Source organism: Ranitomeya variabilis, chromosome 2 (genome assembly GCF_051348905.1).
Source record: "Ranitomeya variabilis isolate aRanVar5 chromosome 2, aRanVar5.hap1, whole genome shotgun sequence".
NCBI classification, from domain to species: Eukaryota; Metazoa; Chordata; class Amphibia; order Anura; family Dendrobatidae; genus Ranitomeya; species Ranitomeya variabilis.
The window spans coordinates 79,846,407-79,858,631 of NC_135233.1; the positions used below are offsets into that span (position 1 = coordinate 79,846,407).

The 12,225-nt window shown below is 42.6% G+C and overlaps 1 protein-coding gene across 1 annotated transcript in view; it reads left to right on the top strand.

Moving 5' to 3' along the window:
* Window positions 1-12,225, top strand: part of LOC143804468 (HEAT repeat-containing protein 5B) — an 84,005-nt gene that overhangs the window by 12,623 nt on the left and 59,157 nt on the right. The window contains exons 6-16 of the mRNA XM_077282584.1: window positions 1,084-1,255; window positions 2,427-2,584; window positions 4,220-4,469; window positions 4,631-4,786; window positions 4,853-5,103; window positions 5,783-5,894; window positions 6,556-6,708; window positions 8,482-8,581; window positions 9,095-9,204; window positions 10,742-10,905; window positions 11,199-11,374. Coding sequence (XP_077138699.1) covers window positions 1,084-1,255; window positions 2,427-2,584; window positions 4,220-4,469; window positions 4,631-4,786; window positions 4,853-5,103; window positions 5,783-5,894; window positions 6,556-6,708; window positions 8,482-8,581; window positions 9,095-9,204; window positions 10,742-10,905; window positions 11,199-11,374 — 1,802 coding nt within the window. The remainder of the gene's footprint in view (window positions 1-1,083; window positions 1,256-2,426; window positions 2,585-4,219; window positions 4,470-4,630; window positions 4,787-4,852; window positions 5,104-5,782; window positions 5,895-6,555; window positions 6,709-8,481; window positions 8,582-9,094; window positions 9,205-10,741; window positions 10,906-11,198; window positions 11,375-12,225) is intronic.

Here is a 12,225-nt window from a genome sequence, read left to right on the forward strand (position 1 = left end):
TTCTTGTATCGCCACGTACAGTCCTGGGTTCTCCTCTGTAGATATAAGTGAACATTGATCTCAGGAGGGCTCTCTGGTGACAGGGGCACTAAATAGAAACAAACCACATAGGCTTTAAATGGGTCTGGCTAAGCCACAAACACAGATAACAGGACTGGTCAGTTATTGGCATTTAGAGATGAGCAAATATGTTCTGAAAACGATTGTTGAATCCAAATTTGCCATATTGGTACCCTATTCGTACTGAATTTATGTGTGACCATTGTTTCCGAACATATTCGCTCATCTCTACTCCCATTGACTCCAGTGGCGTTCAGCTATGTTCGGCAAATATTGCAAATACGGCGATCGTAATCCGAGCTGAAGATTGAATAATTTGCTCGTCTGTAATTGGCACTCTAAGGGTATGTGCACCTGATATATTTTTCAGATGGTCCGCTCTGAAACAGGCCTGAAAAAATGCCCTAAAAATGATCAGAATAATGAATACATACATTTTTATGTCAAAACAACTTGCGTCTCATATTTTCAGGCTTTTAATAGTTTTTTAGCCACTTTAGGTTTCTAAAGATGCCAAACTGTTAAAAGAAGTGACATGTCCGTTCTTCTGGCATCTTCCGCTTGGAAGATGCCACAAACTATGAAGAGCCCCAAAAGACAGAAGATGACTGTCTTTTATTCTACAGTTAAAAACAGCACGGGTTCCGCATAAAAACTCTGTAAATGACAATGACAGTTCAACTTAAAAATGTAGTAAAAGATAAGCATCATAGTGATTACCGGCTGTAGAGAAAAAATTCACTCTGAGGTCACGTTCAGTAATTGGTCAGTATTTTACCTCAGTATTTGTAAGCCAAAACCAGGAATAGAACAGTCAGAGGAAAGTATAATAGAAACACGTCACCACTTCTGTATTTATCACCCACTCCTGGTTTTGGCTTACAAATACTGAGGTAAAATACTGACCAAATACTAAACGTGTGACCGTGGCCTTATTGCGACCTTCTGTCACATGTGGGTGTCATGTCTTACGTGGATTTTCACGAACTATGTGAAGTAATAACACATGGCATGTTTCTGCAGTGCTTGCTGGAGCTTCAGAGTGAGGCCGTGTTCATGTGGACAGCGGAGCTGGAGAATGTAGCCACATTGTGCTTCAAAGCACTAGAGGGCTCTAACTATGGGGTCCGGGTCGCAGTATCAAAACTCCTGGGAACAGTAATGGCTACTGCTCTAATGCCAAAGCAGGCAGCAGGTAGGTTTAGCAATAAGAATGTGATGCCACATCATTGTGACTGTTGTAAACTCCATTCTCTTTAGTAAGTCTTGTTTATCGGCTGCTGGAACATAAAGACGTGGATTATAAGGGGTCTTCCAGCCTGTTTAAAAATCTGACAGCAGGAAAGCCATAAGCTGTTTGCTCTTCGCTTCAGTGCTGCAGTCCCAACAGTCTCCGCTTTTGTAGCAGTGATGACGTCGTGATTACCAACCTCCTGATCCTGCAGCCGATCAGTGGTTAGGTGACTGGCGGTAGTGATGCCATCCGGCGTAGACCATCAGAACGGCAGCACTGGACTGTGAACTGGATTCCTAGGGCAAATATATCTTCTTTTTTCTTTAAACCCAATGGCAGATTTATATAAAAGTCAGAAACCCACTTTACCAACCTTAAAACTTACAAATCCTTGTATGATATTTAATATATTAGCAGCATACATGATCCTGAACATTTTAATAAACTTGACAGTTACTTCTTTAGTACAGAGCCTCATTTTTCTGCCACCCCACAAAATCTTGGTTACCACTATGGCTCCACTTTGCGTAAGTAGTAAGGTGTTGTGTATAAGGGGGTACAATATGGAATGGAATAACCGTATCAAAGCGTGACACTAAAATATTCATGATTTTATCCTGCTGGTTTCTGGTATTTTGCATCTATTAGGGATGATAATAATTGCTGTCTAATGTACTAATAGATGAGAATGTAGCCTCTTTGGGATGATGGTATCCATACACAATTATCATTGAGGTTACCTTCTAATTTATTGCGACTATCCACACCATATTTATATAGGTCTTTACATGTTATGTGCCCATTCTACTATTGTATTATCTGCAGGTATAACAGTTGTCTTTCTTCCTCGATTTTCTATTACCCTTTTGATACTGTTCCTATTATTGGCTGTCTGTCCTCTTGTCTTCCTTTGTAAAACCACCCTCCACCATTGATTTGAACTTTAATAACGCCCTTTTTTTAGCAATTCTAGTTTGATTAGCATTGTAGATAACCATTTTTCAGCTTTCATGTAAGGTCTGTGTGATGACCCAGGCCTTCATCTGTGGTTTCGTGATAGGTTTCACCATTGAACACTCTGACATTTGAGTCCACCTTATATTTATTAACTGTTTTATTTTAATTACTAAAGTGATGCGTCAGAATGTGAAAAAAGCCACATTAGAGGAGGTACTGGAGCTGTTGGCAACCGGATTTCTGCGTGGAGGTTCTGGATTCCTTAAAAGTGGCGGAGAAATGCTGAAGGGTGGAGGATCTATTAGTAGAGAAGTCCGAGTTGGCGTTACACAGGTTAGTAAATGGCTTCCACGTGCATGGCTATTTCTTTGTTAGGATTCGGACTCATGTGGCAGATGTTTGAGCCTTTACACCAGGGATACACAACCTTTTTAGCTGAGATGGCCACATTGTCAAATTAACTTTTCCCAAAGGCCACAAAAAAAACCCTAAATGGATAATACCACGTGAGACACTTATGGCAATGTACAATGTATCAAATGTACAAGCTATAAATATCTGATAGATCCCGGTTACTTTTGTGGAGTTCCAACTATCGGTAGAATTGGGGTCCTCTTCTGCCCCAGTCATTAATGCAGAGAGAAGGGTGGCCATGCATGCATGTTTCTCACCGTTAGGCTGTGTGCACACGTTCAGGATTTTTCACGTTTTTTTCGTGGTTTTTCGCTATAAAACCGCAAAAAAAAAAAAACGCATACATTAAGCATCCTATTATTAGAATGCATTCTGCACATGTTGCGTTTTTTTCCGCGGCAGAATCGCATTTTGGGAAAAAACGCAGCATGTTCATTCTTTGTGCGGAATCGCGGGGATTCCACACACATAGGAATGCATTGATCTGCTTAATTTCCGCAAGGGGCTATGCCCACCATGCAGGAAGTAAGCGGATCATGTGCGGTTGGTACCCAGGGTGGAGGAGAGGAGACTCTCCTCTAGGCCCTGGGAACCATATACCTGTAAAAAAAAAAAAAAAAAAAAGAATTAAAATAAAAAATCGTGATATTCTCACCTTCCTGCGTCCTCGGCAGCCTTCCCGCTCCTCGCGATACTTCCATTCCCAGGGATGCTTTGCAGCAATGACCCCAGATGACGTGCGGTCTCGAGAGACCGCTACATCATCTGGGGTCATTGCCGCGAGGCATTACTGGGAACGGAAGCTTCCGGGAGCATCGCGAGGAGCGGGAAGGCTGCAGGGGATGCCAGAAGGTGAGAATATCACGATTTTTTATTAATTTTTTTAATTATTTTTAACATTTGATCTTTTTACAATTTATACTGCATAGGAAGCATCAATAGTAAAAAGTTGGTCACACTTGTCAAACACTATGTTTGACAAGTGTGACCAACCTGTCAATCAGTTTTCCAAGAGATGCTACAGATCGCTTGGAAAACGCTAGCATTCTGCAAGCTAATTATGCTTGTAAAACGCTAGTGTTTAGCGGGAGAACACATGCAAATTCCACATGCGTTTTACCCGCAGCACAGTTGCGGATTTGCCGCGGAAATTCCCGCGGAAATTCTGGACATGTGCACATAGTTTTAAAGTTTTCACAGCCCCTAGAAGCTATGGTGGAGACTGCCACGAACTCATATACTCTTTTATTGGGAACTAAACACACCTAATTTATAGGTGGCCCAGAAATTGCTACAGAGTGCACCATTAATGCTTGCCATCACGACTTGTGAGCTGTGAAGAATCACGCACAGAAACATTATCATGGCAAGATTGTTGGGGGTCATACAGAATGGCAAAGCGGATCTGCGCATTAACATTTGGAAAACTTTTTAACTATTCGACTGTTATGTGATATCCACTTGATGAAAAGGAAGTGGACAGTAAAGAACATGAAAAGACTAAAATGAGAGAGTATTTGCTTCCTCTGCTGATATTCTCTCCTTTTGTCATAGGCATATGTGGTGTTTGTCACATCATTAGGAGGACAATGGCTGGAACGCAATTTTGCCACGTTTCTCTCCCATGTACTTGACCTTGTGTCACATCCTCGGGCTACACAGACACACGTGGAGGCTGTCTACTCTAGGAGATGCGTGTCCTTTATCCTAAGAGCCACAGTTGGCAGTTTGTTAGGAGAAAAAGCTCAAAATGCAGCAGCTAAAGAAATATGTCAGGCTATCGCCAAGCAAATGAAGTCTGTCGGTAAGAAATCTACATTTATTTTTCTGTAATGAAGGCTTTCTCATATGGAGCAACCAGAAATGTGTCAACCCTTTCAGCACAGTGTTTCATCCAGTATATCTTATAAAACTTCACAGCAGACATAGAACATTCATTTTTTTTTATATTTGCCTGTTTTGCAGAGGCTGTTGTAAATGATGCCAACAATGAGAATAAAATTGGTACTGCGGATGTGTCTGCCAGTCAGCATGTAATGGTATGTGCTCTTCAGGAACTGGGAAGCCTTGTCCAAAGTCTGAACTCTACAGCATCTCCTCTGATACAGGAGCCGTCCATTGGCATGCATATGTTCTTAATACCTTGCATACATAACCACTTTTGCTCCATCTCTATTTTATACGTAGGGCTCCTGGATACTGTCACCTCAGTGCTGCTTCACCCCAGCATGGCGGCAAGGCTGGCAGCTGCATGGTGCTTGCGGTGTGTTGCAGTGGCACTACCCTACCAGCTCACTCCGCTCTTGGACAGATGTGCAGAGAGACTTAATAACCTTAAAAATTCACCTGAAGCCGTCAGTGGGTACAGCTTTGCTATGGCTGCTCTGCTTGGAGGGGTACATCAGTGCCCCTTGGGTATTCCTCACTCCAAAGGAAAGGTAAGAATAAATTGCATCTTACTCTATTGTGGAGATAAAATGATACTTAAATATGCTTTGTTCCCTATTTCAACAGTCTGGGTCCTAATTTCTTGTTAGGATAATTAATACTGTAATTTCAGTTAATTGATCCCTTGACTATGTTAGAAGTTTTCATATAATACTATGAGATCAGTGGGGCATCTCTTCTCCCATTTGTGACCCTATTTGACAATAAACTCCCCAACCTTGAATAAACAAGCGTTTTTGATTGATATGATTGTGCCTGGTTATGACATGGTCTGGATTTGTTGTCCAGCCAACATTTTGTTTTGGATGACCAGCTTATTAATAAAGCCCTAAATAATGCTTACGATTTACGGACTGAATACACTGACTAGAAGCTCATTACAGTCTTTATGAGAGGAAAGAAAAATGCTTCCATCTCAAGTAATTCTGCTCTACCTGATCAGGTGGATTCATTGAAATTAGTGCAGGGGAAAAGAGATTGAATCTAATTGATATGGACAACAGCCCCAGGGTTCTTTGCCCATGCTATGATGTCTCCTACATTGTATCTTAACAATGGTGCCAGGTTGTCTGCAGTTTAATATATATATACAGTGTATATCAATACATTCCGATAGATGAGATTGAAGACCATCTTATATGAGGGCATTTTTTTCTCCTCCCTTTATAGATGGTGGTGAGTATTGCTGAGGACCTGCTCCGCACAGCATCCCAGAACAGCAGGCTTTCTCTCCAGCGCACACAGGCCGGCTGGTTGCTCCTTGGTGCTCTGATGACCTTGGGTAAGCACACTTCTATGCCATCAACACTTGTATGCCAACTAAAGTGACCCTCCACCCTGGGACTGAAAGGTGACCATACATCTCATGTATAGTTGCCCTACCTTGGTGCCATTTGCTTTCTGCTATTTCCTCTGCCCAGGTTGGCGCTTCATATCTCCTGCCTCCAAGGTGGCCACAGCAGTGGCAGTGGTCAGTGTAAACCACAATTTCAGTGTCTTTCTTATCTCGTATAACAGGACATGCAGGGGAAGTGTGCTTTAGACTTAGAACTGTGCCTAATGACGCTGCGGTGGCCATGCTGTAAGCAGGTGGAACAGAACGCCGATCTGAGCGGAGAAACAGCAGGAGGCAGATGGAGATGATCAGATAGTGTGGCTTATACATGAGAAAGGTATGGTCACTTTCAGTGCCAGGATATTGGGTCACTTTAAGGGCACAGCCAGACAGCCTTATAAATTGGACGCGTCGCAACCAGTTCGACCATTGCTGTCCGATTTATATGGCTGCCGAATGTCCACTAATACTACATCAGATTTAAAAAATGACTAATAGTGTATGGTTTTTATTTATGTGAACAAATATTTCCTTAATTTTTATCCAAAATGTATTCTTTATTATACTGGCTCTGCAGTTTGCAATAACAGAACACCTTATTCTCTAGGCCCCTCTGTTGTACGATACCATCTCCCTAAAATGCTTCTGCTATGGAGAAATGTCTTCCCTCGTTCCTTGAAAGAGTTGGAGGCTGAAAAAGCACGAGGAGACTCTTTTACGTGGCAGGTGACCCTTGAAGGCCGTGCTGGAGCACTTTGTGGTAAAAATCTCTTCTTAAATGGCTGATTTCTTTTTGACAACTAGGAAAAATAATTTCTGTGGAGCAATTAAATGTTTCTTAGATTTCCCCAGTTCATATCTCAATATCCTCTGCTGCTTCATTTCTTCAGGTTCAGGCCAATGGGTGTGTTGGGAGTCATACCCACACCAGTGTGATATTAATGGCCTAATGGAATCATATACACTGCTCAAAAAGCAGGTATCACTGACTGAAATATTCCAGTTGCAAATCTTTATTTATTACATAGCGGAATACGTTGAGAAGAATAAAAAAAAAAAATGATCAATGTAAATCAAAATTAAAATCCCGTGGAGGTCTGGATTTGGAGTGATGCTCAAAATCAAAGTGGAAAATCAAGTTTCAGGCTGATCCAACGTCAGTGGAAATGGCTCAAGACAAGGAAATGATGCGCAGTAGTGTGTGTGGCCTCCATGTGCCTGTATGATCTCCCTACAACACCTGGGCATGCTCCTGATGAGACGCAGATGTTTATTAAAGCATCAATCACTTCCTGGAGAGTCTGTTGCAATGTAGCGTTGGTGGATGGAATGTGCTCGATTGGATTCAGGTCAGTAAACAGGCAGGTCAGTCCATAGCATCACTGACTTCGTCATACAGGCACTGCTGACACACGTCAGCCACATAAGGCCTAGCATTGTCAAGCATCAGAAGGAACCCAGGGCCCAGTGCACCTGCATATGGTCTGAGGATCTCATCCTGGTATCTAATGGCAGTCAGGGTACCTTTGGCTAGCATATGGAGGGCTCTGTGGCCCTCCAAAGAAATGCCTCCCCACACCATTACTGACCCACTGCCAAACCTGTCAAGCTGGATGATGTTGCAGGCAGAAGAATGTTCCCAACGTCGTCTCCAGACTCTCTTACGTCTGTCACATGTGCTCAGTGTGAACCTGCTCTCATCCATGAAGAACACAGGTCGCTAATATCTAATCTGCCAATCTTGGCATTCTCTGGCAAATGCCAGTCGCCCTGCATGGTGTTGGGCTGTAAGCTCAACACCCACCTGTGGACATCGGGCTGTCATACCACCCTGACAGTTTAAGTAGACACATGGAAGTTAGTGGCTTCTAGAGGTCATTATGCAAGGCTTTGGCACTGGTCTTCCTGTTCCTCCTTGCAAAAAGGAAGAGATAGCGGTCCTCCTGCTGGGTTGTTGCCCTCCTACGGCCCCCTACATGTCTCCTGGTGTACTTGCCTGCCTCCTGGTGACGTAACTGCTCCCTGCGTTAGACACTGTGCTGACAGACAAGCTACCTTTCTTGCAGCAGCTCGCATTGATGTGCCATCCTGGATGAGCTGCACTACCTGAGCAACTTTTGTGGGTTGTAGACACTGCCTAATGCTACTGTACCTCTAGGGGTGAGAGCAATGCAAAATGCAAAAGTGACCAAAACAACAGCCCAAAAGGATGAGAAAAGAGAAATGGTCTGTGGTCACCACCTGCAGAATCCCTCCTTTATAGAGGTTGTCTTGCTAATTGCCTATCATGTCTACCTGTTACCTGCTACATTTGCACAACTGCAGGAGAAATTGAGTCACAATCAGTGTTTTTTCATAACTGGACAGATTGATTTCACAGAAGTGTGATTGACTTGAAGTTACATTGTGTTGTTTAAGTGTTCCCTTTATTTCTTTGAGCAGTATATATAGATCTAGCTGTCTTTTTGACTGCCTACCTATGTATATATCTGTGCGCACAGTAACTAACTTTGGAGAACTTTTTTCTTGCCAGCCATGCGCAGTTTTGTTGCTCATTGCCCGGAGCTTCTTACAGAGGACGTGATCAGGAAGCTGATGACTCCCATTGAGTGTGCTATGACCATGATGTCTCAGTAAGTAGCATATTGACTAGTGGGCTGTTCACTATTGTTTTAGATTTTGGATATAGAACTTAAAATATCTTTAAATATTGGTTTTCCTATTCCACGCTTATGTGATTTTTCCCTACCAGTTTCACTCAATGGCTGATGTCGTGACTACCTTTGCTATGTAAGGCTGCATTTTATTTGTTGCGTTCACATGCCTAAATCTTAACAAAATCCCCCTATGTTCCACCTGTGATTCATGTAAATAGGGTGTCATATACTCCATATATGCACTCACACTCATGAATATGCATAAAGATCACACCAAGGATTTACAGGTGAGAACCCGCAGATGAGCTCCATTACAATGGATAATCTACGTGTAAATCCACTTGCCAATCTGCATCAGAAATTCAATTTTCCACTGTGGATTTCTAAAAAATCCATCTTCAGCATATCTAAATGTTCTGTTCTCCTTAGATTATAAGGTGGTTTTTAACGTGTGTGTTTCTGATATTATACCACTGTTCTGGCTTTCAGCATCTTGACTGTGATTAAAGCTCATGGTGCTCACCTAAAGGCGAGTGCTGCTATGGTCCGTCTCCGACTGTATGACATTTTGGCTTTGTTACCTCCAAAGACATATGAAGGTGAGGACATTTTAATGGTTCTTTTGGCCTGTTTATAGGTAATGGCCCAAATGAATCAAAGTGTTTTTTGTCCTAAAAAGCAAAGTTCAATCAATCAATGTGTTTTTGGCTTTTAATTTTTTCGAAAAAGTGTGAACAATTTGGTCTACAACATTTTAAAATTGAGAAACTTTATTAATCAGAGAAAGGGAAGATGGCACTAATTCTATAGCTTCTGCTTTATGGAAATCTGCTTTTGCCTAAGACAGATGGCAAGGGACGATTGTTTTGCCTGTTACAGTATAAAATATTGCTATAGAAGTCTGAGAATATTTTGTGATGTGATGAAAAATTACATGTTTCTGATGCCATTAGATTGTGTTTAGTGTAAATCCTGGTTCTTGTCCTGGGGTTCTGCTCTTACATGGCAATTTCAGACCCTAAGAACTGTAACTAAACATCAGCATATTTTTTCATATATTGCTGCCCTTTAAATTGAATCTGTCAGTGGGATCAAAAGCCGTCTATATGGGCATGTAAGTCATAGGAAGTTGAATATAATGATACCTTGAGATCTGTGATACGATGTCAAATTCTGGAGAAAGCCACGTTTTTTTATATGTAAATGAGCTGTTAAAATGTATGCGCCGGACACTGATATACATGAGAATATGCCACCAGGGATTATGTAAAATTAAAATGGGAGTTGCCATTGTGAGACATGTAATGACTGTCTGCTCACATAATCACATGCACCTCAGCAGTTAGATCAAAGCTAACACAGCCGCTGCAGAGCTAACACAGCCGCAGCAGAGCTAAGACAGCCGCAGCAGAGCTAAGACCACCACAGCAGAGCTAAGACAGCCGCAGCAGAGCTAAGACCACCACAGCAGAGCTAAGACAGCCGCAGCAGAGCTAAGACAGCCGCAGCAGAGCTAAGACAGCAGCAGCAGAGCTAAGACAGCGGCAGCAGAGCTAAGACAGCGGCAGCAGAGCTAAGACAGCGGCAGCAGAGCTAAGACAGCGGCAGCAGAGCTAAGACAGCGGCAGCAGAGCTAAGACAGCCGCAGCAGAGCTAAACAGAGTACGGCAGAGCTAACAGAGTACGGCAGAGCTAACAGAGTACGGCAGAGCTAACAGAGTACGGCAGAGCTAACAGAGTACGGCAGAGCTAACATAGTACAGTAGTGCTTAACACATTACAGCATAAGTGAAACCTGTCTCTGTAGTGAGGGTCTCCTAATCAGATACCTGCCAATATACAGAGGGGCAACAATATATATATATATATATATATATATATATATATATATATATATATATATATATATATATATATATATATATATATATATATAAAAATATACAAAATCTAGTTTACACTTGAAATTATAAAACTTATTCTATGATAGTTGGAATCATTTGGGAATAGTTAGATATCCTACAGTGTCTTTGGTTGGGGTCTGTAAAACATGTAGATCCAAATAAGACTTGCAATATAATTTTCTACTTCTTTATTTCTATCTAATGTCACAGACTTTCTGATTGTAACTTTTAGGAAACTTTAATGTGCTTCTCCGGGAACTTGTGGCTGAATTTACCTTGACAGACAACTCTTCTAACACTACCACGTCTTTACTGCGCTCCCTCTGTCACTACGATGACAGCGTTCTGCTGGGCTCTTGGCTGCAGGAGACAGACCACAAGTCAATTGAAGACCAGGTAAAGGAATGTATCTTCTTAATAGTTGTAAATTCTCAAAACCCCCAAATAACAGAAAACTAATACTTCAAATATAGAAAATTCAATCTCTTTGTAAATCAATGACATTACTTGCCCATACATATGGTATGATGGCGCCGAGTCTCAGAACTCTTTATCAGTACATAGGAATACATGTACTGGTGTTGTTTTGGGGGAACTACTATAAAAAGGGCTGATTACATTGTAATCGATACCGTTTATAATGTGCATCATGTTTGAAATTCTGAAGTTTCTGGAATCCCTTTGTGCAGCTACAACCCAACAGTGCGTCTGGAAGTGGCGCTCTGGAGCATGACCCCTCCTCTATCTACCTCCGGATCCCAGCCGGTGAGGCTGTGCCAGGACCACTGCCCCTTGGTGTTTCGGTCATTGACGCCTCAGTAGCTCTTTTTGGTGTTGTTTTCCCTCATGTGTCATTCAAGCACAGGTTAGTATGGCAATAGTCGGCTGCTTTATTTCAATAATGTAGTCTGTACTAATTTTAAAGGGGTCGTCCAGTGAAAGCAAGTGTTCATTGGATCATTGATAACCTACTGATATTTGGGTGTCCCACACCAGTCAGTAGGTCGGGGAACTTTTATTCCCAACCGGAGAACTTTTATCCGTGTTACAAAATGGCAGAGATTGTTGGATTCCCGACTGCCGCTCTATTCATTCTCTGTGGGGCTGCTGGAAAAAGCTGAGTGCAGCGCCTGGCAGCCCCATAGGCAATGTACCCGCAATCGGGCATGTGCACTGCTGCTCCATTATAATGGGGATGTAGGTGCGCTGTTCTTTGATGGTGGGCCTGATTCGCGATGTGCACGTAACACAATTTGAAAGTTACATATTTCTTAACTGGAGAGTGCACAAAAATATTACTCTGTCTCTTTATAGCGTTTGGGTTCTGTTACATTTTGTAGAATAAAAAATATAATGAAATGGTTTTTCAATGAAATTTATCAGATTTTTTATTTATTTTTTTCCTATCGCCACGACAGCACCCCTACGAGAGAGGGGATCCGCCCACCTTCCGGACAGGAACCTACAGGATTTAAAGGGGCAGTCCCCCTCACCACTCCAGTTTGGGTTCCTGTCCGGACGGCGGGAGCCTGCAGAAAGAAAAGTTACCCGGGTCCGCCATGCCTCTGTGCGGCGTCCGTAGCGAGCGCCAGAATCGGGGGCCCGGAAGCAGCGTCGGGGGTGTCCTGCATGCAGACCCCTCCTCGTCTGGCTACAAGGAGCACGTTCCAGGGGTCGGGCAGTGCCGTCCTGGTCCATAGTGCGGGCGCGGTGTTC